The following is a 25,631-nucleotide window of genomic DNA, read 5'->3' as shown; positions in this document are numbered from 1 at the left end:
CCCAAGCATTTGTTCTTGGGTAATTAGAGTTCCAGGTAGATTTCTCTCTATCTCAAAACATGTTAAAAAGGATGGGCATGATACATGACAAAAATACTCAACTCGCCATTTCTTTGGACGTTCTGTTCATTGTACATAGTTTTTATTGTTAGAGTGGCTCAAGTTATGAACATCACAAACAATACCAGATAATTTCATAATCTTACCAATTAGAGGAATTTATCATGAACATTGGCTATTGGGCAAACAATAAATGTTACAAAAACTAAATCCTTACATGTATTATGCATTTTTCAATCAATAAGTGTTCTAATCTATGCAATCTACAAAAATTGCATATCAACATTCTGAAAAGAAAAAACTAATAACAAGCAAGGTGATAAAATATCTAAAAAAACATTAACTTCATTGAGTGATGGCCATGTTAGCTCCAAGATTGGATTCTTTAATGAGGATGAGGTAAGTGCATGTGAAGGCCAATAAGCAACAAAATCTTTGCATGCAAGCCAAATTTAGGTAGTCTAAGAATAATTATTAACTTGGAGGCAATCTTAAAAAACAACTTACACCATGTATTTTGACTTCCTTACTATTTGGAAATATTTTTTTTTTTAATTTTTTTGGCATATTCCTCCATGTTACTTTGTTTTAAATGAGTTTGTAGATGCATGGACATGCTATAAAATTTCATAATATATACCTAACTCTTAGGGCATGTTTGTTTGGGGAAAGCAGTTGGGCTCTGGAATGGGAATGAGTGACTTCCATTCCAGTCGTTTGGTTGGAGGTCTTATTCCCATTCCGATTCTAAGGGGGATAGGAATACCTCAATCTTCCCATTCATGCTATCTCCTAGTATTCAAATCTTATTGTGACTCCAGTCACGAACCAAACGTGTCGAAAGATGTGGCCATTCTGATTCCTATTCGAATCCATTCCGATTCCAATTCTAATCGTGAATGAAATGCACATTTATTGACATTAAGGGCATGTTTGGTTGGGGTAATTGGATTATGGAATGGGAATGGATATGGAAATGAGTGACTCTCATTTCAACAGTTTGGTTGGTGGGTTCCATTTTCATTCCGATTTTAGGGTTGCATGGGCATGCCCCAATCTCTACTCTCCACTAGGATTCAAACACATCAGGGAATATGGCTCTTCTGATTCCCATTCCAATCCATTTCAATTCTGATTCCGGTCATAAACCTAACATGCCCTAAATCTTAGAAATGTTTGCAATTTGCACCCAATTTTGTTCGATTAGAATTGGATTGTAAAATACGACCTACTAGAAGTTTGGATTGGATCTTGATCACTAAGTTCCAATCAAGAACCATACCAACCAGAATATATCCAAAAATGGTATCTTATATATTTTAAAACCCTCTATGAGTATATATTTTTTTTTTCTAGTGATAGAATTAATAGAGTTATTAATTTGTGTTGATGATTATCATTTGTGTCATTATCAATCAAATCTTATGCAGAATATGCTTATGGTATTGTTTGGCAATCAATTTATACATGCTTATTGTGGTTTGTGCTTGGATTGTTTTTGACCTAATGTGATCGGAAAAGATTGTGATTGATTGATTTTTAAATATTAAACATGAGCAATCTAACCTGGATGGATATGGAAGGCTCGGATATATTTATTTGGCCAAATTCATATGTGATTTGCATTTAGGTGTGTTAGTCCCTGATCCAACCTGATCAGCTTGCCGCCCTACTTGTAGGTAGGCTAGGTGTAGGAATCCAAAACATGGTTTAGAAGCATATGCCAATGTTTGGCTATACCAGCTGGCACATACTGTGGTTGCCTTTTATCAATTATCCGACATTTGGTTGACTTTTGTACTTATTATGCTATGGATTTATTTTTTAGGCAGGAAGGGTTTTGGTATCTTTTCACCCTTTGCCTAACGTTGCATTGCACAGCACAAAGTATGTCATGTTGCTTTTTGGCCTGCACCAACAACACTTACATCCTTGAACCAAAATAATCCTTGAAACTTTTGAAAATTTTGAAACTATTTTTTTCTCCAAAAAATGTCAAATTATGTTTCATTTCACAAATTCTTAGGCACTGTTCTTGTTTTTCTATTCTGAAAATAAACCATGTGAAGTGGCAATGCGACCAAATGGACTCAAAATTTTTCAAGTGTTGTTGCCAATTTGGAAATAAACCACTTACGGCCTGTTTGGATGCATCTGAGTCCCATGGTATTTCATGGGAATTGAGATTTTCCACAAAAAATTTGAACCACAAAGGAATTTTAGCCTAAAGGTTGTTTGGAAGAGTTTTTAATGTTTCAAATTACTATGCAAACTGTGAAATTGAAGGAAAAATAAAAGTGTAATTCTTTTGAATATTGACCCAAACTGGATGGTTATCTATACAACATGGCCCTTTGATTCTGCTTGAGATGGCTTATTCTTTTGGTCTGACTCATCTCCCTACTGGCACACTTTGTTTCTCGCCCTTTCTTGAAGCTTCTGTCTTGACTACACTCTCTTGAACTGTCCAGTTCATCTTCTTGCCATTCTCCTCTCTTGCCTTGTCATCCTCATCTCCTCTAGTCATCGACCATTGCTGTTGCTGCCACTTATGGCAACCTCCGCTACTATGGAATGTATAGCTTCTTTTTACCAAGCGTCATTCATGGTGATACTCCCTCCTAGTGTTTGCCTGTTCATCTCATCAATGGCATTGCTTATTGATTGCTCCTTGCTGAAGGTCACATATCCGAACCCCCTTGATCTTTCCGTCTCATGCCATCCAATCTGAGATCAAGAAGATTAGATTCGAGGACCTTTCTAGGTTGGATTGAGAGGGGCTTTGGATTTGAGGGAAGCACTATTCTTGATCTAGGTGAGCTGCTCTCTCTCTCTCTCTCTCTCTCTCTTTCCATTCTTCTTCTTCACCAACCCTCCATCGTTCTTCTCTTGGTTCCGGTAAGCATATCTCATTTCACTGCTTATTCCTAAAGGTTGTGGATACAAAGCCCCACGGCCTCCCTATCTCCTGATAGATGATGATCTGCAGCAAAGAGCAGCCAAGCCATCAGATTTGAGTTCAAGAAGGTTGGATTTGAGGACTTTTCTGGGTTGGATCAAGGGATCAGGGCACTAGATTCGGAGGAGGCATCGTTCACAACCTGTGTGAGCAGATCTCTCTCCTCCCCTTCTTCTCCCTCTTCCCCTCTCCCTCTCACTTCCCCTTCATTCCAGTAAGCATCCCTCATCGACTGCACGTCCCTGAAGGTCTCGGATTCGAAACCCATCGACCTCCCCATCTGTCAATTGATATTGATCTGGTTCCCAGTACTGGTTCGGCGGAACTTGATACTCATATTTCTCTCTCTTCAAATAGAATTCTCTGGCCCCTTCCTTGTCTTTTGATCTCTCTCCTTTGTTAGGTTCAAACTCGAGTGATTTGAGAAGAATGCTGAAGAACTGAAGATTGGTTGAGAGAGAATGGAGATTCTATACATAATCTTTTCCATAAATCCAGATAGTTCCATCGATAGAGAAATTTCCTATATATTTTTCTATGGTAACCAAAAACACCGAAAAGCAGGGAACTGCATTCTCTTGGTAGGTGCAAATAACAGAAACAGGATAGAAGGCAAATTAAGGAACTTAACCAAGATAATTGCTTACCCATTTTCTTTTTGCTTATGGAGCTCTTTGCTAGAGTAGCAGAATCTTTAGCTGGAGATCGATTGGCTTTAGTATTTGTTGAGACATGGACTCTTGTTGAACTCATCTTTGTTTTGCCCACGACACTATGTTAAGCACAGCTTATATGGGATATTGGCAGGGTTTCAGTCTTAGTCCATTCGTATATAAGCCACATTTATGGATTTATGGTTTACAATCTGTAATCAACCACTTAACCTCAGCATTGACTGCAGACTGTTCACCTTCATCATGCAACTTGTATTATACTTTCGTATTTCCTCTCCATATTGATGGCAATATGTTTTTTGCATGCATCTTACAGGCTCCTTATGTTCAGTATTTCATTAAATCAATGAGTTTACCCTAAAATTTGCAACTAGGTTTATATAAAACCTTTCAAACTTGATCTATATCAAGTATTGTAATTACCCAGTGTACTTGTGCACCTATGTTGGGTTGCTCTGAGATTGATTGCAACATATCCAGGAGGAATATGAATGGCCACCATATGTCTGGATGCTGATTCAGTGAGATATATTTCCAAGTGGTTCTGTTGTATTTTGTATGTCTTATGCTGCTATATTTCAAAGTTGGCCTGTCATTGTAACTACCATCCCTCAATGATTGAAAGGTTCTTTTGTCCAATACCATTTTTTTTATCTGATTGGTTGCTGCACTTTTTTGTGTTTTCATTGGAGGGAAGCATGTTATTGTACTTATTTTGCTTGGATCCATCGCAGCTTTATTTCTTTTAATGTCCTTGAGAAAATAATTATTTGGCCATATTATCTTAACATTTTGTATTTAAAAAAAATCAGGAAGCCATAGCTGGCAAATGTTGTGTAATCTGCACTTCAAAAGACGAGAGGAATCGACAACCTTCCAGCGAAGAATTGGCTATGGCTGACTACATCTTTTATCGCACATTTGATGTTGGAAGCTATGAAATATCTGAAAAGATAGCAGATAGAATAGCCGATGTTGAAGGCAAGTACTTCACTGCCATTTTCTTGTTGTGTTTGTAATACGAACTTGGAATTTTTCTCTGATCTGTCTGTCTGAATGTATTTCAGTTAAGTATCTTTTAAACTGGAAAGAGGATCAGAAGCCAAAACTTGAAGCAAATGGTAATGGAGATCGCAAGCCAAATATTGAAGCAAAGTTTGAAGCAGTTGGTGGAGATCAGGAGCCAGAAGATAAATCTTCAAAGAAAATTGCATTGGTTGATGGCTCAGCCAAACCCTTGGATATGGCATCCTTTGAGAAGGTGAGGCTTGGTGAGAAGAAAACCAACCCTTTGGATGAATCCTTGAAGATGGCATCTCCTGCTGTTCCGGCGGATGGAAATAAGAAGGCTGGCCCTCAAACACTGGGAGTAACCAGAAGACCAGATCAGAAGTGGAAGGCCGAAGCAATATTTGAAGCAATTGGTGATGGAGATCGGGTGCCAAAGTTTGAAGCTATTGGTGATGGAGATCAGAGGTCAGAAGAGAAACCTTCAAAGAAAATGAGATTGACTGATGGCCTAGCAAAGAACTTAGATAAGGCATCTTCTGAGAAGGCGAAGCTTTGTGAGAAGAAAACTGAAGCTTTAGATAATTCCTTGAAAAAGGTATCTCCTGCTGTTCCAGCAGACAAAGATAATAAGGCTGACCCTCAAACATTGGAAGTAACTAGAAGATCAGATGCGGTAAGATTTTCTACATGCATTGATGCTTACATTGTTTGTAGGTGGTAGTTGATGATCATGGCTGCAGGAGTGGACCTATCCATACACCATCCTTTATATGTGCCTTTTTGGCATGCTCCATATGCCCTCCTACTTTATCATGCCTTTAGTTTGGATATTAGTGGATAGTTTTGGATTGTTATTGCATCTGTTAGGTGAAAATTATCCTACTATTTTTTCTTGTATCATTCACTTGTGGATTGGATCAACATCGCATGATGATAGAATATGATGCTTGTCTAGGTTTGTCATATCGGTCAGTACCGTACCGGTACCGAATTGATATGCGGTCCCGTCTTGTACTGACATTTGGTATGCTTCACCATCTTGTACTGTATTGTGTACCAACACTAATTAGATGGTGCCAGTACAGGGTTCAGTACTGAGATGGTAAATCTTGATGCTTATAATATAACACAAACAATAACATCAATATTATTGTATGAATCAAACTGTTGGCAGTAACTTAAACATATGATGAACATTTAGAGATGAGATTGCTAAGGTGGATGTGTTATAACTTGACAAACCTCAAATGGAAAATTTACGTGGTGCATCTTGTCAAAGATTGGTTGCTTACAAAAATAAAGGTTTTTGGTATGTCTTGAAGGCTTTGTTGGACCTAGAAAAGTTTGAGAATTTGCAGGAAGAAGTATGAAAAAGTCTCGATGTACCAAAAGGTAGGCCCAAGGATCACCGACACGGAACTGGACCTGAGCCGGCTGATCGGCTAGTAGTATGAGCCGGTATGCCCTCATACTGGACCATACTGGGTCTGAACTGACACAGAAATAGAAGATGAATAGGGGAAGAAAAGAGAGAGATAAAGGGGGAGGGAGGGAGAGTGAAGGAAGGAATGGGAGGTCTCCGCCAGCAGTGTCCAACGAAGGGCCGTAGAGGTCGTTGGAGGGCTGTTGCGAGAAACTGAGAAGAGAGAGAGGGGAAGGGGAGAGGGAGAAGGTGGTGGGGAGGTCGTCGAATGGCCTAAAGCCCCCTGTGGCCACCACGGGTTTGAAACAGAGGCTTCATCCCGATTTAATCAGATTTTTTTCACCGTTGTTTCGATCCTACGGTGGCCGCCTGAGGTTTTGGGGCGTCCGGCAGCCGCAGTCCCAATGGCCCTCCGACGGCCTCCTCGCTGCCTTACCCTCTCTCTTCTCAATTTATCTCGTGGATTGTGAAGTTCGGAGTGGCGACCTCAGTGGGCCACCATCAGCTTTTCCTTCTCATTCCCTGCCTTCTTTTCTCTCTCCTCTTTTCTCCTCCTGTGCTTCGCTTATGCCGGTGTTCTGAATCAGATGCCAGAACTGCACTCGTTGGCCATCGATACGGTTCGGCACGCTCCGAACCATTTAGTTTGGGCCGATTTGGTGAACCATGGGTAGGCTTTTTTCTCGATAAAGAGTTGTAGTACAAAAGCAAGAAAGGCAAAAAAAATTGATCAAGCTAATTTAGAATAAGAGGATACAGCTTGCCTGTTGCGGTTTACTTGTTGGATTGAAAATAACAAACAAGTTATTACCTGGTGGACCATGATAGGTGTATGCACTAAAAAAATGAAGTTATTATGTTGAGATTGCAAAGTGTACGATGGTCATAAAATGCAACCATTTAGTTTTTGTCTTATTAAACTGTAATAACCTAGGATTTTATCCAAAGATACTAGTCGGAAGGTATTATTTAATTTTTTTTGTTTTGTATAAGTACTTAAGATCTTTCCAATGAATAATTAATACGGAATAAATATACGCTTGCACGAGTTCTTACATACTCCCCTCCGTTTGGGTCCTGACGTCCTTGCTAGGCTAAGGATCCAAATTCATGCATTCATTTAAAAATATTGTGATCGATCCGTAGTTGCCCCAATAAACTTGTGCTATAATATCTCTTCTGGTCCACATAAGTTATGGGCTGTATCAGCTCTGATACCATTTGTAATAACTCAGGATTTTATCCAACAAGGCTAGCTGAAAGGTGTTATTTGGATCTCTAGCCCTCTATAAATAATCAAGATCTTTCCAGCGAATAACCGTTATATGTGAGGATCTATGTAGGTGTGTATTTAGTCCCACATTGGTTACTTGTTAAGAAGATTTTAAGTACTTGCAAGGATTCAGGTCCTAGCGGGATATCCCGCAGGACACCTGGATGGGTTATCATCTCATATGTCAGAATAGGGACGTCCCGCTAGCATCCCAGTGTCTCGATTAAGACGTCTTAAGACATCCCCTGATCCAAGTGTTGAGATGGGATGGGACGACGGTATGTCTCGTTCCATGAAAAAATTCGAGACAACTCCATCTTATAGGATTTAAAATTTTGCTTATACAAGACCAAGGAATCCAAATAATACCTTCCATTAGTCTGTTTGGGTGACATCCTGAGTTGTGATAGATAGTATTAGAGCCGATCCAGTGCATAACTTATGTGGACCGGGGATACTATAGCATAAGTTCATTAGGACGACCATAGGCTGACCATTTTTGTGAATGGATGCATGAATTTGGACCCTTAGCCTGACGAGGATGCTAGGGCTTAAATGAGAGGAGTGTGAGGACTTGTGCGAGCATATATTTTGTCTCTTATTCGTTGGAAAGAACTTGGATACTTATACAGGATCAAGGAACTTGAATAATACCTTCCGACAAGCCTTTTTGGCAGGATCAAGGAACCTGAATAATACTTTCCGACAAGCCTTTTTGGGTGAGGTCTTAGGTTGTTACATAAGTCTTCTCATAGTGATGTATCATGCTACATAGTTTAGTATTTCTTTTTCACTCTGCTTTCAAGTTACATCTATTTTTGATCATGTGTGCATGGAAGTTCAGTTGTGCACATCTCCAAACAGATTCTATGGGTATCAGGCAAGGTTCGTTGTACCGATATCGATATCCGTATCGGCATCAGGTTGGTACGGTATGATATCGGTACCATACCATACCGACACATGGTACGCTCCGGCATGTCGGTTTGATATCGGTATAATTATTTTATTTTATTTTATTTTTTTGGATCTCTAAGTTATTAATTTATAATTATGATCCCAAAATTATATTATATTGTATATTATTGACATATTTGAGTTTAATTTTTGAGTTCGATAGCGGTACATAGAATTTTGATTCAAAATTTTAAATATATATTTATTTACATTATATTACAACTATATCATCCTAAAATTAAAAAATATATATATAAATATGTATTAAAATGTATCTATACTTTTAAAGTACAAAGCATAAAGTATGATATACTAACTATGAGATCTGTTCTGTATTTAATATCTCATCGAGTGTCTGCGATGCTCGTAGATATCTGGATCATTGGTATGGTCTGAAAGAACATCAATCTATCCCTCTAACCAAGAAGCACTATACTTCTGAATATTCATCCCATAAGGCATCCTCTGGATTGTAAGACATCTCAGATCTCTCAAATTCTAGCTCTGAGAAGTATTCTCGAGATGATGGTATGGCTGTGGAGAAGCCCATCCAAGTATGTTGGTAGCAAAATCTGATTCCTAAGATGCTCCAGGTTGTATAGGATAGTAACCACTGGAAGACGATGCTTCGGATGCACCATATCCATATGAATCATAAGGTGGATGCGGATAATAGGATCCATAATACGAGAATGATCCAGATATATTCATGAATTCTACTCGTATAAGATCGTCTGCAGCTGAATCGTGTGCTGGACGACTTATAGGAGTCCGTCGTCTATATGAAATCGGCTCTCCACGATCTTTATCGACTCGTCCATCATGGTCTCTATCTTGTGTAGCATATGTAAATTAGGACTCATCGATGAATCGAATATCATCCTGCGGCTGTCTCATAAGCAGTGGTCTCTTTTTCAGTTTTTCTCTAGTCATCAGATCCATGACTACTGCTACTAGTACCATTATCACTCTCTGATCTTCGAATCTGAGCCAAATAGTTCTTGTACTCTCGAGAGTGGTGCACGTGCAACTGTCTTTTCTTTCTCCCCTTGTGTCTATCTGTGATTGAGTTTTCTGTGATTGGAAGGATGGATGTCTTATTGTTGATCGTCGATCTTGTTTAAATATTTCTTGCTCAAATCTTTACGAAGATATATCGGACATCGAGTCATGTGATGAATGAGTCCTCTGCGTCCCCTCAAGCTGTAGCTGATCAGCTGGAATCTTATGTAGAATATTTCTTTTTGCTCATTGCCTTGAATCCATCTTGATTTTCCTAGCTACCACACTGGCTGGTCGTGGAGGGGGCTCTGGTTCATCATACTTTGGCTCCTGCTGTTGACCTGCAAGCCATCCGTTGATCGGATCGTCATCTTCATCAGCATAATCATCTAGTGTTGGATCAGTGTACTTCAGTTGTACTTCTTTCGGAACACATTTTAGCTTCAATCTTAGATTATAGTGAACATATACAAGATCATTGAGGTGTTTTTGTGTCAGATGATTTCTCTGTTTGTTGTGGATAAGAGCAAAAGTCGATCAATTACGCTCACAGCCACTAGCAGAGCGTTTGGGAAAGAATGCGGACAGCCACACCTTTCAAATATTCTGCGGACATTCCAAAATGAATTCACTATTCAGCTACAAATGCAAAATTACATATCAAATTTTATGATATTATTAGGCATATGATGTCAATCTATGTTGCTCATTATTGATATGTAATTTATCTGGATTCATTTTTTTTACTTACGACAGCTGATGGAACTTCAAAACTATCTGATCCCTCTCTAAACTGTTTCATCTGTAAAAAATATATTTATTAAATTTATAAATATATCACTGAGTACAGATCGAATTCAGTTGAATAATCATATCTGTTTTAATCATATCGAACATTATTTTATATATCATATTACGAAGAGCAACAAGAAGCTCGTTATCTATATCTATCTCAAGAATGGTATACTGGAATCTCAGATTCAAATAGTAAGCTATAGATAAATTTCATAATTGATTTACACTTTTACAAATATAAGAAAAAAATATTTTAAAGTATTCTTGAATCCGTGCTTACCGGTTAGATGCAAATCTCTACCCATCTGATAGTCCCAACAGTACTCAATGATGTTAATGAATTTCTGAGCATGTTTCGGATCATTCTCATTGGTCTGTTTCTTTATCCTTTCTATCATGTAATATAAGAAGTCCATCTGAGGTTATCTTTCACCATCCACGGTGCGAAATACCTTGTATAATGGCTTAATAGCCTTCACTATCTTCTCAGCTCGTCAGAATGACTAACTCATCACAAAGTTCTCCACATAACTTTCATCAGTGTCGGTCCTCACATATCTGCTCTACTGTCACTCGGCACTGATAAATATCTGACGTAAGGCTGCTTTTTTCTGAAGAAGACTATGAAGTACTATGTAGTTGGTAGTAAATCGTGTGACATCCAGTCTCAAGATCTCTGCCCAGTATATGTCCGCATCAATGAGAGGATCCATGTGTGATTGTAGATAAATTTAGTAATAATCTGAGCAATCTTCACTACCTACTGTACCCTACGAATCTTTTCAATATCCATCAATATAAAATCAATGCAATGTGCAGCACATGGGGTCCAGTATATTTGCGGTCGCTGCTCCATTAGCAACTCTCCGAAAGCTTTATATTGTGGTCCATTATCTGTGATGACTTACATAACATACTGCTCACCCACTGAATCAATCATCTCTATCAGATCAAGGATATATGCGGCATCGTGCATCTTATCTGAAGCATCGATTGATTTGTGAAAAAATATTTTTTTCATCACAATATGTTTAAAAATTAATGATGCTCCGTCCAGTAGAATCGGTCCAACCATCACATATCACTGTTAGTCTGTATGTGGACTATTTATTCTTGTAAGAAGCAATCCATCTCTGCAGATCCTCCTTGTTACTATCAAAAAGCTGATCATAGATGTCTTTAAGTCCTGACGGATCTATATCCTGACCGACAGTCTTTATGGTTGAAATAATAGATCGATAGTAAGGATTGCTTGTTGTATTTGCTGGAATATGGCTGAAATGAAATCATGATCCAATAGCTCGCCACATATTCTTATCCTTTTTCATCATAGTGTCAATCCTCTACTGTTTTGAATTCTTGCTGGAAAAAATGTGGATCCAAATCATGGATGGTGGCTTCTGCTGGAATATCCCTGGATGATCTCCTCTTACTGTCAAAAGCTTCCAACAAAGATGAAATACTATGTCTATTTCCTCTACCATCGGGCTCTCTGACTGAGAGGACTCTGAACTCGGATTCTTCTCCATCGGTTGTTGATTTAGATCCTGATTCGTAGCATGATGGTCTAAATTACTCTCTATACCTGGCTATCTCCTCTTGTCGGTATTGATCATCCAAACTCGCTTGAATGGCAGCCTCAATCTGTGCCTCATCATCTGGAGCGGAAGCCTCTGACTCTCTAGAGTGATAGGAAGGTGGCTCTGCAGCTCGATGGTTCATCTCCGTCCTCTTTTGCTTTGTCCTTTCCTTCACTGCTTTCGAATCAGTGAAGTGCTTCTTCATCAACTGTCGGACCTTCTGTGGATATTTCTGACACATGGATACATCAGGATAACCACTAGTTGCTTTAACCTAGTCATCCTTTTTTTTTTTAACTTTGTGTTGCATCATTTGCATTTCTAATGATGCCGAATCTGGAGTATCTCGCTATGATCCAAACCAATGTCACGCTGAATCTTTCTTCTTATTCATTTCTACAAGTATAACAAAATATGGCAGTTTAATAATTATTAAAAAAATATTATATATAAATTTAAAAAATTTTAATAATAATTTTAAAACTCATAAATTCAAAAAAAATATGTTATATGCTTCAAATAATATTTTTGAATTAGCTAAAATTAATACTAATTTTACATATTTTTTTATTTGATTATATTTTTTTATTATTTAAATAATTATAAAAATATTTTTTTAAGTTTAAAATTTTCAAAAAAAAATTTGAGGTTAAATTCAATTAGCTTGAATCATTTTAAACATAATTCTGAATCTCTGATTTTACTTTTTTTTTTGAATTTATTTTTTAATAATTTTTACGAATATATATATATTTAAAAAATATATAATTAATGAAAATCAGTGATTTTAGTGTCATCATGTAGATCTTCCAAAGATTTATCACATATGATCAAATCATACTAAAATCACAAAATTTTGGTATGATTTACTCTTATTTTCTTACTTCTTCGTTCTTATCCTTTTTTTAATCATAAAAACATAAAAAATAAAATATTTACTGAAAGAATAATACATTACCTTACTTCTGGTCGAAAATCGTCTTTTCGAAGAAGTGCTACAATTTGATGGAATTTTTTTTCTTTTTTCTAATTTTTTCGGAAGGCTTCGTGTCGTTGAAAGCCTGAGAGCGCTCAGGAGTTCTGAGAGAGCTCTCGGGTTTCTCTCAAAGAAGGAATCCTGGGCTGCCACTAAATGACAGCCCAGGTCCCACCACACCCCCCACCACTATGTGATATGTCGGTACAGTTCGGTTCAACGCTGAATCGTACCGAATCGAGCCATACCGTCCGATTTTGGGTGGTATGGCTCCGAACTGCTTGGTTCGGTGCGGTTCAGATGATTTTTTTCTGAAAAAAGGGCCGAACCGGATCGGCTGGCTGCCGGTCTGCTTTGGTACGCCCTTCGGCTCGGTACAGCATTTCTTGGTATCATGTTTCTTATATACTTGGCTGTTTAACAATATATTGTGCCTGGTATGAAATGGTGAATGGACTTGTGGCAATGTTCGTAATAGACTATTCATACACAAAAGTAAGGAGAATTTGTGTGGTAGGATCTACAAAAGAATATGGTGCAGTATGAGTTTCAATTCCAAGGATAAAAATTATTCTGATTTAGAGCTTATATCATGCAACTTGATTTTCACTCTGTAGTTGAAGATACAAGGCTAACAAACATCTAGAATATGTTTTATCTGAATTGGTTGATATTAAACTGGAATAATGTTGACTTATGTCCAGTATGGAAGCAGAATAGGTCCTTTCTGGATTTAGAAGTAAAATAAGAGCAAAAAATTTTTTTAAGCTTATCAGCCTACTATATGTTTAGCTACAAGATATGGTCAGAATTCAATGATGCTGTACAGGTTAATAGCATGGCTTGGCTTCTTTGAGCCATATTCTCAATTATATAAATGTGTGAATTCTGATTTCTTGTGCTATGCTTCTAGTGTTTAGGTTTTCTAATTACCTTGCTGATTCAAACTGGCAAAAGGACATCATAATACTGAACCTATTTTAACCACATTACTGGTAATCGTTTAATAATATGATGTAACCTGGCAAACATAGTGTTCTGATATGTGATGATTAAGTCATGGCGTATAATCTCTTTTTGGTTTTTTAATATCATAATGTATCATGTTTATGTTGTCTAATTACCTTGCTGACTCTAACTGCTAAGGACATCATAATCCTGAACCTATTTAAGCCTTCTTACTTGTAATCCTTTGATAACTTGCCGATAACCTGGCAAATATATTCTCTTGATCTGTGATTGTGATTGTTTCACAAGAATGCACTTAAGAACAAATGTGATTAGAAGTTTCATATCCAGATCTCTCATCTTTCAAGAACTTTAATGTCCTTTTGGTTTTACCTCTAGTGCTGATTTATTTTATTCTTAGTGTTTTATGCATGGTATTCCGTATCGGCCCGAACCAACCAGTACACTCCGTACCGTATTGGCAGAAAATCGGTCCGGTTCAGATTGGATTTTCAGAAAATGGCTTGAACTGGAACGAATCGGTCCGTTTGGTATGGTATCAGCCCGAACTGTCCGAAATCGGATGGTTTGGTCCAGTTCGGTATGGTACGTACTGGTTCAGTCCGGTTTGGTTCGGTTTTCATTCTTTTTTTCTTTTTTGCAGTTGGAATTTTTTTTTTGTTTTTTTATTGTTGGTACGGTCTGGTACTGTACCATATCATACCGGCCGGCAACCGATATAGGTTCCGGTATCAAGTCCGCGAACTTTTATGTTATATAAAAAGTATAAAAGACTTAAAACTGAAACCTTGATTTGTGGTTGTGGTACTCTTGTTCTTTATTATAATGTTATCTTGGGCTTATCAGATGACTGGATTAGATAGACCTAGAAAACTAGATCTTTATGTATAATTCACTTCTATGCGGTGGTGAACTTTGGTTTACAACTTATCAACTGTATATTTACCCATTAGGCATAAATTTTGATTGATATCAAATAGTCCATCTGACCTGATAAAATAAATTTAAATTCTATTAGTTATTCCTTTCTCTGTTTTACTTGATGGAACAAATTCACTTGACAGCTGATTGTTTATGTCATCTGATACTGTCTTTCTGTGTTGGTGCTAACTGTCCGGCTGGGTGTTGTGTGTCGAATACAGAAGTGGTGATATTGTTGTCCTTGGACAAGTGTTCTTTTGTTTTTTTTGAAAAAAAAAAAATCCAGTACCTAGGCAGAATTACATGTCTTTTGGCTGTTTGATGTACATGAAAATATGGCTGTGGTGTCCAAATGACTGGATTGGCAAAGGGAAATCAGGTAATGAATAAAATCAAAGTGTATAACTATGTTATTGAACACGGGAATTGAGCTTACGTATGTTTCTTCAGCATGTCAGTTGAAGCTCTTTCTGTCCGTGTATCTGGAAATGGTTTTATTTTTTTGACTTTTATATTGTGTTAAAAGTTACTTTTCATGCAAAACCAAGAAAATTTCTGCTCTGATCAGCTTTTTTTGTGTCATGTTAACAGGATAGAAGCAAGTGGTTCAAGGGACTTGTGAGTAGCCTTTATGTTACTACCATGTTCTTTTCTTTTCATTTTTTTAACATGATTTCTCCATAATAAAGTAATTATAGTCAACTGTATTTGTTGTGTGCATCTTTTGCTATTAGTCGATTGTCATTTAATCCAGTGCAATTGAGCTAGTCTAGTTATCCTTGTGCATTGTGATAAATATTTACTATTTATGGCCTTTCTTTTGCCTATTGTGTTTTGTCTTGTGGTTTTGAAATGTGCATATTCTGCTTACTGCAATTATAATTACCCACTTGTCAATAAGTAACGTAGCACTAGCACAATTAATGGAACTATCCTTGTTTTAAAGGGCTTACATGAAATATGCAACAGAGGACAGTGACTGTTAGTGTCATACCAATTTTCACAGTTCATACCAAGTTAAGGGGGCATCTTTTGGACTTTTTTCTTTTTTGAACCCCATGCTATCTTCACGGTCTATGTTAATGGAAATAGTAATATCAAAAATCTCCTTGGACCTTGTTCTTGAAAGAAGCCTTGCCAGAAATATCAACTTATCAGGGCATTGCTAAAGTATGTGAAAATAGAAAGCCCAAAAATTGAGTCAATGGGTCACCTTCCTCTATGAATTTGCATTACATTGGGAACATGTAGGACATGACCTGGACATCATTTATTGGAAATTACAATTGCAAACAGTGTGTAGTAAGATCCTCATTTACAGTTTCTGCATAAAAAGTGAAGTCAGGATTATTGTTCCATGACAAAACGGATGTGCGACATTTGTGTTTTCTTAAATATCACTTGGTAGCAGGAAGCTTTTACTCAGGGTGGTGAACCTGCTTTAAATCTCTCTGGAAACTTATCCACCCACCCACTTCTTAAACTTTTCATTATTCAAACTATTTTTAAGAGACCCACTTGCTTTTGATATTTAAGATTTGTACCAATATTTTTTTTTAATCATAAAAGAACAATCTTTACAGTCCTCTAGGTCAAGAGTTCAACATCATATCTAACAAAAAGTAAGTTCATTTCATGAGTAATTTTTCTGATTTCAGTTTATATCAGTTGCTAGAGGAGTTCAACTTTTTGGTTTGTTAGGGTCTTTAAACAGGCTGTAATATGTTTATTAGGTTAGTAATGCTGTTCCCTGTTTTATGTTTATATCTGTACTACAAATTTAGCTTATGAGGCTAGATATATCTATGCTCTTTGTACTTTGGATTCTGACTAATCATCAACTTTAATTCATAAGCTTTGAAGAAATAAGGCAAGAAATTTGGATCTTGCTTGTCAGTATTTAATATATGCTAAAAGCTTTTTATTAGTAGTACATACCTGCTTGATTTATTGGTTTTCTTGTTCAATTATTCAGCCTTGGGAAGGAAGGATGCAGAAAGCTGCTGAGCAAGGAACGCTTGTGTTTATTGAGAATTTGGACCCATCGTATACATCATCAGAAGTAGAAGTATACTTCTTAATTTGGTTAATTTGATCTGCATTGCTTTTGTTATTGGTATCATTTTCCCTTTCTATTCTTGCCATTGTTTTTTGTTGTCTTCCCTCCTAGCAAACAAGGTCTAAAATCTTTGTTCCAGATGGATCCAATTGGTGTAATGGTGCCCTTTATTAATTAAAATATTTGATGTTGAAATTGGGCAAGTTGTTAGAAACTCAGGAAATATTGCAGAAAAGATCACCTGGAAAATCAATGAAACTGAGAAATTGAGAAAGGATTTAGCAAAGACATTGTTGTTGATCTTCTTGTCATGTATGCCACAAACATATAAGAAAGCACATAGGACTGAAGAGTGAATACCAACAAGAAAACAATAGGTGGGGCTTTTAGATGAACATGTGTATAGCTTTGACAATTTCTGGGGAATGTGAGAAATGTTATGGAATGCTTATGGGGCAGCAAAAGAGTGGAGAAAGCTGCTATTAGGGTAAAAGAACCATTAGGAGGATATCTTAAATATGTTGGTTGGGGTTTTGGAAGGGGGCAGGGTAGGTTGTTGATTGTAAGTTTGAGTTTGATCATGCATGGAAGAGTATGAGGGAATCGGCTTTATGGTTGATGGGAATTAAATATTTTACCACGTCTAGTTGTCAAGAAAATGTTTGTAGATGTTGGGTGGCTCCAATGAGGCATGTAAAACCTTGCACAGCTAGTGAACTAGATAATTTAAAGGAAGGGCGAACTGGTGGACTGCCATTCTGCTAGTTCAGGGCATACCATACAGTACTAGGTTGGAATGAATGAAACTTGTATTTAGATCAGTACAAGCCCTATACCGAGGTATATCAAGATGCGTACCAGTTTGTAGGTGTACGAATCTATACCGAGGCATATAATGATAAAAAAATGAGAAAAATGGTTCAAGAACTATTTTGATGTGACGTATAACATACCATACCGACATGTATTGTATTGAACCAGTAATGTACTGATATGATACTCGATACTAAGATCGTGGACTTTGGATGAATTAGATAATTTCTAGGAAGGAGTGGTGGTTTGCCCCTCTTAGAGCTCTTTTCTCACATACAAGGTAATTTGAGGGTTGGCCTTGATGTAGTGGTTTGTGCCCTTTAGGTTGATGAAATTTCACCTAATCAAGAATTGCTAATTTGGAATCAGACCCCATGTTGGCCGGCCGGTGATACGAGTCGGTACGCTCCGTAACGGACTATTTTGAGTTGATGCGAAAACGAGGGATGAACCAAGAGGAAAAGAGAGTGGGGAGAAAGGAAGAGGGATGGAAGAAAAGGAAGGCCGAAGGACATGTCGGTGGTGGCCACTGGAGGGTCGGGAAGGCCACGGAGGCCTTCTAGACTCCGCAGTCCTCCATGAGAGAAACTGAGAAGAGAGAGAGGGTAATGCGGTGGAGAGGCTGCCAGATGGCTCAAAACAACCCCACGGCTATCGCTATTTGAAATAGGGGCTTGGGCCGTTCGACGGCCATGACAGCCCTCCGACGGCCCCCTCCCTTCCCCTCTCTCTATCTCTCACTCTTCTCACATCTTGCGGAGGATCGTAGAGACCCAGAGGCTTGGCGGCCTCCAGCAGCCTCGACAGGCCACCGCAGCCCACCACTGGCGTTTCCCTTTCCTTTCCTCCCATTTTCTTTGTTCTTCTTCCTCTCTTTCCTTTTCCCTTGCACTATTTTTTCCAGCAGTCCGAATCGAATATCCGAACCGCACCAATTAGCCACCGGTACGGTTCGGGGCAGTTCGTTGAACCATGCACCTAATGATGGCAGCTCACAGTGCACGAGATATTGTAGTTCAGTAGATAAATTCCCAATATTCTGGCATTTAGGAGGAGGTGGATGCGGAAGTTGATGCAGTTGATTTGGAAGGCTGTCTCTTTGATAGCGATGTCAGAAAATATGGATGTTCTATGTAACTCAATGCTTATTTGACAGTGCCTACTTAATGTCTCAAGCATTCAATAATCAGGGTATTTCCGTTCCCGCCTTTGCATGCAGTATCGAGTATTGCGAATTGTGAATGTGAACTTTGCCTCTACTTCCTTACAATGATCCTGTGAGTTCAAAAGATAATAGTTAACAAACTTGGATGTCTAGGAATTGCAACGAACTCAAGTATGCTGAGCCCAAAAGCTGGCTAAGCTACAAAAGTTGAGTTTGAGTTGCACTAGTCTGACATGACAAAAGCTAGAACCCATGATGCATCGTCTTTATATTGGTGCTATACTCTAGGGTTTTATGCCTGGCACTTGATCTTTGGTCCTGCTTGTCTCTTTTCTTTTAGTTTTTGCTTTAAATGAATAGGAATTTAGGTGCTGCAACTTATAAGGTGCTTGATGGTCTTTTTCTGTGATCTGTCTTCTGGTAGGATATCATCTATCATGCTTTGAAACAAAGTTGCACTGCAAGGGTCATTCCACAGGCTACATTTCAAGATCCTACTTATGGTATGTCATCACAACAAAGTCCATCTAATAGTTGTATTGTAGAAACTTTGAGAAAAACAATGAATAAAATGGGAATTGAGGCTACCATGGTATTTCATACCGGCCCGAACAAATCGGTACACTCTGTACCATACCGTACCTATGGAAAATCGGTCCGATTCAGACCGGATTTTCGGAAAATGGCATGGACTGGACCGAACCAATTGGTTCGGTACGGTACGGTACTGGTTCAGTCCAATTCGGCTCGGTTTTTTTTTTTTTTTGCCATTGGATGGGATTTTTTTTTCGATTTTTTATTGTCGGTACGGTCCGCTATGGTACTATACCGGCCGACAACCGGCACGAGTTCCGGTACCAAGTCCATGAACCTTGGAGGCTACATTTGCATTTGGTTAATTTTTTTTCCCCCCTTTGTTACTTTGCTAAATGCAGGATAAAGTAAACTGCTTTCCTTTTTCCTCTGGTAGCAATAGTGATGAATGTTATTGTATTGTAGGTCAAGCATATGTGATTTTTAAAACAAAGGAGGCTACAGATCTGGCTGTTTCAAAGATCAATATGGGATGCTTAATGCTACCAAATGGAAGGTATTCATTTTTTTTATTTGCAGTATACATTTGCTAGATGACATAATGTTTGTTAAATCTTTGATAGTGGAGGTTTTTTTTAAATTTTTGGCTGTAGATGCGTGTGAAGCTTGGTGCCTACATTAGTTTAGACTTGTTTCAGCAATGTAACAGCCTCTTCCCATCCCTCTGTCAGGATACCACCTAGTTTGCCATAGGCACATTCTGGATACAATTATACTAGCACTCAACCCCTGCATTGCGGGGGTTTAATTGATAATGATGGTAACTTTTTTTTTTTTTTTGCTATTAATGTTAGTAAGTCCAAAAATAAAAAATGCTATAAGATAGGTTTGTAGAATCCATTCTATAAGCATCAAAAATAAAATATCAGTTGTTTGACATAGAGGGGAAAGCTCTGCTTCCCCATATCTGTAGAATACCATCATATCAAATCAACCAATTATTTGAACAACCATTACATAATTGAAAGCAGTTAGGAAATGAAAGCATCATAAATTCATGAACCCATCCAAAACAATTAATAAAAATAATAACAAAACACAATTTGAATAACAAATTATTACACGATCAGCATCAATTTTTTTTTGTGACAGTCTTAACATCATACTAAAATCCTATTTGATTATTTAGTTCCAATAGAAACTGATATGCCTTCTAGTATAGGCCTTTTTTGAATCTGTCATGGCTCAAAAGGGGGCATTTACCTATGTACAAATTGTCATTAGAACATAGACTATATATTTTGATTTAATTTAATACAAACAGACTTGTGTGGATAGCATAATTGAAGCTTATACTTGGTTTTTTTAAAACTTTTATATATAGCTTAATACCAAGTACCATATCAATCAAGCCAACGATATGTCAATCTATTCTAGGCATAGCAAATTTTAGTTTCAAGTTTCAAATATTAGTCTGCCCGCCCGACCTCCACTCTGTTGCTCGAAGCCTCCCAGCCGATTGGGAACAAATGGAGAAGTTAGGGAAGGAGTGAAACGACTCAGGAGGGGTTCGAAGAAAGAGAAGACAAAATGACACACTACGGGGAAAAATATAAAAAAAAAAATTGACACATGGTGTTGTGGGAGATTATCCTATAATCTTACGTATCAGCACGAAATGCCACTCCTAATACCCTTGTATCGCTAAATCAAAGCATCATAAATTTTTGAACTCATCCAAAACAATCAACAAAAAATAATAACAAAACACAATTTGAATAAAAAAATTATTGCACGATCAACATCAATTTTTCTTTGTGACAGTCTCAACATCATACTAAAATCTTATTTGATTATTTAGTTCCAATAGAAACTTATATGCGTTCTATTATAGGCCTTATTTGAATCTGTCATGGCTCAAAAAGGGGCATTTACATATGTACAAATTGTCATTATTATAACATAGACTATATATTTTGATTTGATTTAATACAAATAGACTTGTATGGATAGCATATTGAAGCTTGTACTTGGTTTCTTTGAAACTTTTATATAGCTTAATATCAAGTATCATTATTAATCAAGCCAACGATATGTCAATCTATTCTAGGCATAGTAAATTTTTGTTTCAAGTTTCAAGTATCAGTTTGTCCGCCCCACATCCGCTCTACCGCTCAAAGCCTCCCAACCGATTGGGGACAAATGGAGAAATTAGGGAAGGAGTGAAACAACTCAGGAGGGGTTCGAAGAAAGAGAAGACAAAATGACACACTACCGGAGAAAAATATAAAAAAATAAAAAAAATAAAATATGGTGTTGTGGGAGATTATCCTATAATCTTACGTGTCAACATGAAATGCCTCTCCTAATACCCATATATCATTTTATTATTATTATATAGATGGATAAAAATTATTTAATCCACTGTCAGAGATTCTACAAATGTGCGGTTGAATTCTATATGTGGCAAAATATTTGGCAGCATTGACAAGATAGAGAACATCGTCACTGTGATTTGTTAAAATCTCTAGCATTCTGATATACCCTAAAGCATCTTTATGACAAATAATTTGAAACCGCAAAATTCAGTTTATTGGAAAGTGATTATTCTACAAACAACTAGCTGAATTACTTTCAGAAAAGTACACGTTGAGAGACTATTTATCCACTAAAAAACAATACAAAGGTTTTGTAGGAGTGTGTCTAATGGAAGATATTATTCCATATTGTAACTTAGTAGTTGATATGCTGCTGCTTATGGAGATGCATAGATGCAGTTGGTTTTATTAGTGTTATTTATTCCTTGTGGTCTGGTGAACAGGGGCTTACCTCAGAGAGCTTTATTAGGTTATGTGCGAGTAAATGTTAAAGTGGTGTGTATTAAATTCATTTTTTCAGCTTAACCAAATTTTGACGTAACTGGCTTAGGAAGTAGCAGAATGTGTATCTTAATTCAAAACTTCATCCTCTTTAATGTATGCTAGGTTCCTTTCTGTTCCTAATGCATTAGCTCCCTGCATGAGATAATTGTCGATGCCTTCTCATATTTTTTTTGGCAATTGCAACTTAAAATTGTTGATCAAATATTTATTTTTTTCATGGATATTAGAACTTTTTAGCTGATATGATTATATGTTCAAGATAACTGAAGCCAAGAAATCCTCTCTCTTTTTTTTTTCTTTTTTTTTAAAAAATTGACGTATTTTATGTTGTAGGTTGCTCAAATCAACCATTCTCTCTCTCTCTCTCTCTCTCTCTCTCATTTGAAGGTATTATAATGCCTAGAATCGTTCCTCTGGCTTGGTCTATTGGTTTTTGCAGACCTCTTACTTGCAGAAAAGGCATGTTAATGGTGCCACAACCAAAACCATCTACATTAACTGGTCATTTGTCTGTCAAACTCAAGCCCCAATTGCAACGAGAGGATGTGGTGATTATTGCTTCTTGTTCTGAATTTAACTAGATCAATTATCTCCTTTTATTGGTCTTTTGTTTTTTTTTCTTTTTCTATGCTTAAGCCGTTTCTGTTTTCAGAAAAAGGCTGTGTCGACATCACACTGTTCCCAGCCTAATACAATTGAATATGAGATGGCCATGGATTGGATTCTGGCACAAGAAAAATCTGTTAGATGGTTCCACCGTTTGTTTAAGGTCGTAACAGCATGATATGTTTTTGTTGCATAAAATTAGTACCATTACACATTAATTATGTGCTGCCCTCAGCCTCTTTGTATTTAGAGCATCATTTTTCTTTCAGGGGCATGGTGATGAGCAGAAACTAGGCAAGAAGAGCTTGAAGCACAAGTAAAGAATTACTAATTATGGCGTCCTTCTGTAGCCACACACTTTTTCCCTGTTCCAGGTCTGACAAATTTATCATTCATCCCGTTTACTTTTTTTCAATTCCAGAGTAAATCACACTCTTCTAAAATTAGCTAAAAACAAATTACAGGTTGCTTATTTCTCGAGGGTCCAATGTCAATCTTCAACTTTTGTTCGTGGAGAATCTATACTCCAGGCTTTTTTTGATTCTGGATATGAGCCTGGGGTAAATTGTTGGGATCATCGAGTATAGTGGTAATGATTCTTCAGATCTGTTCAAAATATGACATGGCATCTCTTAAGCCAGTCTGGGATTGGAGGCCCTCTGTTTAGCAGCTGAAAATGTAATGACCTGATAGTCCAGGACTTCCAAATATCGAGATTAGCATCCACCATGTGTGGGTTGTAATATAACATTTTGGTAGACCTGGTTACCCATGGTTGGCCCCATCAGCTTCATTTAGTTTGTATGATTCGTGGTGGTTAGGCGTTCCCATTTCCACCCTAAACGTTATATGAGCAAGGAGCTGTAAAATTTATGGGTCATGAATTATGCTAAGATTGGCATGATGCAGATGATTTAAATTATACAGAACATATGAGTGAATGGCTGGCCAGTAATATTCGATTGAACAATTTATTTTTATCTCTGAAGTACAACTCATTTAATTCTCCCAGCACACTTATTTTACTCTGGTGCCGTACATGAATTCCATTGCACCTAGCACAATCTTTGTCCGTGAATTTTGTTCCAGGGCAGCACAAAATTTGTAAAACATCGCATATATTGCAAGAATCAACTCTATTCCTGCTTCCACAAGCTCTAGCAACGAACTCTGTTCTTCCTTTCGATGAGCAGTTTTTGCGAGCTTTGTTAATGTCGTCATGCACGTACTTCGTGTTTGGTCCTCTTCTCGTTGTGTATGAACTTTGTTATGTTAAAATTACTGCTTCACAGCGTGAGTTGAGCTTTGCACATGATACTGAAGGTATCGATCACCAACTTTGTTATTTCAAGGCTTCAACCTTGCGAATAGATTTGATTCCAATATATACACGCATTTCTTTCACGAACTTCGTTGATGCTGTGCACGTATTCTGGGCAGGAGCTCGATTGCCGCCGACGCTTTTTCACCAACTCTAATCCTGGCCTTCGTGAGATTTGTAAGCGAGATCGTCATGGCTCGCCATTCCTCCTCTTCAACCTGATTGGTGATCCATCCTTGAGAAGATGAAGCAAACCCTCAGCTTCACCAATCATACCCTTCTGGATGAGTTCACAGCCATTCTCCATCACCTTTCCTTGTCGACTCCACTTCCAAACCATCAACTGCGCCCCACTCTTCTCGTTTTTTTTTTGGTTGTTTCTCAGTGCCTGTGAGGTCATGAGAGATTCTCCGTACTACAGATGCATGGTCCCATTCCCAGGTAACTTTCATATGTGTACGTTCTTAGTCTTTCGGGGATCTTCGTAATGATGGATCGTGTTTCATACATTGAAGCAAGATTTACTTAGACAAATGAAATTTATGACCTATTCAAAACCCAATGCTTTCTTTCGTTCTTTTTTTCTTCTTTTTGCCTAACAAAGGCCTAATGCTTTTGAGTTGTACTTCTAAGCAACAACTTCTAGCAATTATTGATGGTGATAGCATGTTGCGCATTAAGCGTTGACGACTTCATCTTTTGTCCTCCTTTTTTTTTTTTTTTTGCTAAAAATTTTTTATCTTTTAGAGCTCGTTCTTTTATGGGTAAATATCATGGAAAAGTTGGTCAACTTTCCTATTGACCAACTTATCAATGTTCTCACAGATTTCAAGATGAGTAAATTATTTTTCATGGGTGACATTTACCCATGAAATAGGAGGAAAATTTTATCCATCCAGAGGATGGCTAAATGATTTTTCCATCAACCGATAAAGTGATCTCTTAATTTTATTCCTAAAATATCATTTTTCTCGTTTCCGATGCCTCTATCGTTAATGCCTAATAACTCAGACTAATAAAATATATCTTTATTAGAAGTTGATAATTTTATTATGTTAGGATAATTTGGTATAGACTAAAAGCTTAGTTTGGTACAAAAAAAATTACTTTGTTTGGTACAAAAAAAATTAAGCTTTATAAATAAATCATCAAATTTGACCCAAGAAGCATAAAGGGTATTATGGAAAATATGGATAAAGTTTAGCAACTTACCCGGGAAAGTAATAATGCAAAAGAACATGGGTAACATATTTCAAAGCCATTTTCTCATGTATAAAAGAACATAGGTAAGTTATTTTCTTGTCTAAATATTATCTGGAAAATACTTATCCAGAAAAATATAGTTTCATGGGTAAATCTTTTACCTAGAAGAATATAGTTTCTAAAGGACGGGCCCTTGAAGCTATAGCTCTGTAAACATTCCTATCATTCTAGCATGAGAAATAGTGGATACCACAATTAAGTTTCTAGGTTGAAGCGTACATGGGATAGATTTAGCAGCAATTAAGATGAGCAGCCTCCCTTTACGGTTTGTGTCGCATCTCTATTGTTTTGAAAAGCGGTGAGGCTTCGGTCATCTTTCGAATGCGTTTGGGGGTGGCGGGTGCTGCAAATAAATATACCTGGAGAGGAAATACCATAAAGATAAAAA

The 25,631-nt window shown here is 37.3% G+C and overlaps 1 protein-coding gene across 3 annotated transcripts in view; it reads left to right on the top strand.

Annotated features, from left to right (window-relative positions):
• The window catches only part of LOC105052175 (protein ANTI-SILENCING 1), a 64,931-nt gene extending 41,292 nt beyond the window's left edge, over positions 1-23,639 (top strand). For 2 of the 3 annotated variants that reach the window (XM_073244547.1, XM_010932907.4), the window contains exons 4-13: positions 4,506-4,674; positions 4,761-5,377; positions 15,192-15,218; positions 16,576-16,668; positions 19,062-19,140; positions 19,637-19,727; positions 22,493-22,601; positions 22,706-22,822; positions 22,929-23,033; positions 23,124-23,639. In XM_073244547.1, the coding sequence (XP_073100648.1) occupies positions 4,506-4,674; positions 4,761-5,377; positions 15,192-15,218; positions 16,576-16,668; positions 19,062-19,140; positions 19,637-19,727; positions 22,493-22,601; positions 22,706-22,822; positions 22,929-22,979 (1,353 nt within the window). In that variant the 3' untranslated portion in view covers positions 22,980-23,033; positions 23,124-23,639. The remainder of the gene's footprint in view (positions 1-4,505; positions 4,675-4,760; positions 5,378-15,191; positions 15,219-16,575; positions 16,669-19,061; positions 19,141-19,636; positions 19,728-22,492; positions 22,602-22,705; positions 22,823-22,928; positions 23,034-23,123) is intronic. The other variant, XM_010932908.4, reaches the window with a different exon arrangement.
• Positions 23,640-25,631: the final 1,992 nt, after the last annotated feature.

This window comes from Elaeis guineensis, chromosome 10 (genome assembly GCF_000442705.2).
Source record: "Elaeis guineensis isolate ETL-2024a chromosome 10, EG11, whole genome shotgun sequence".
Taxonomy (NCBI): domain Eukaryota; kingdom Viridiplantae; phylum Streptophyta; class Magnoliopsida; order Arecales; family Arecaceae; genus Elaeis; species Elaeis guineensis.
Note: the sequence above shows the minus strand (reverse complement) of the source record. Positions and strands in the feature narration are given on the sequence as shown.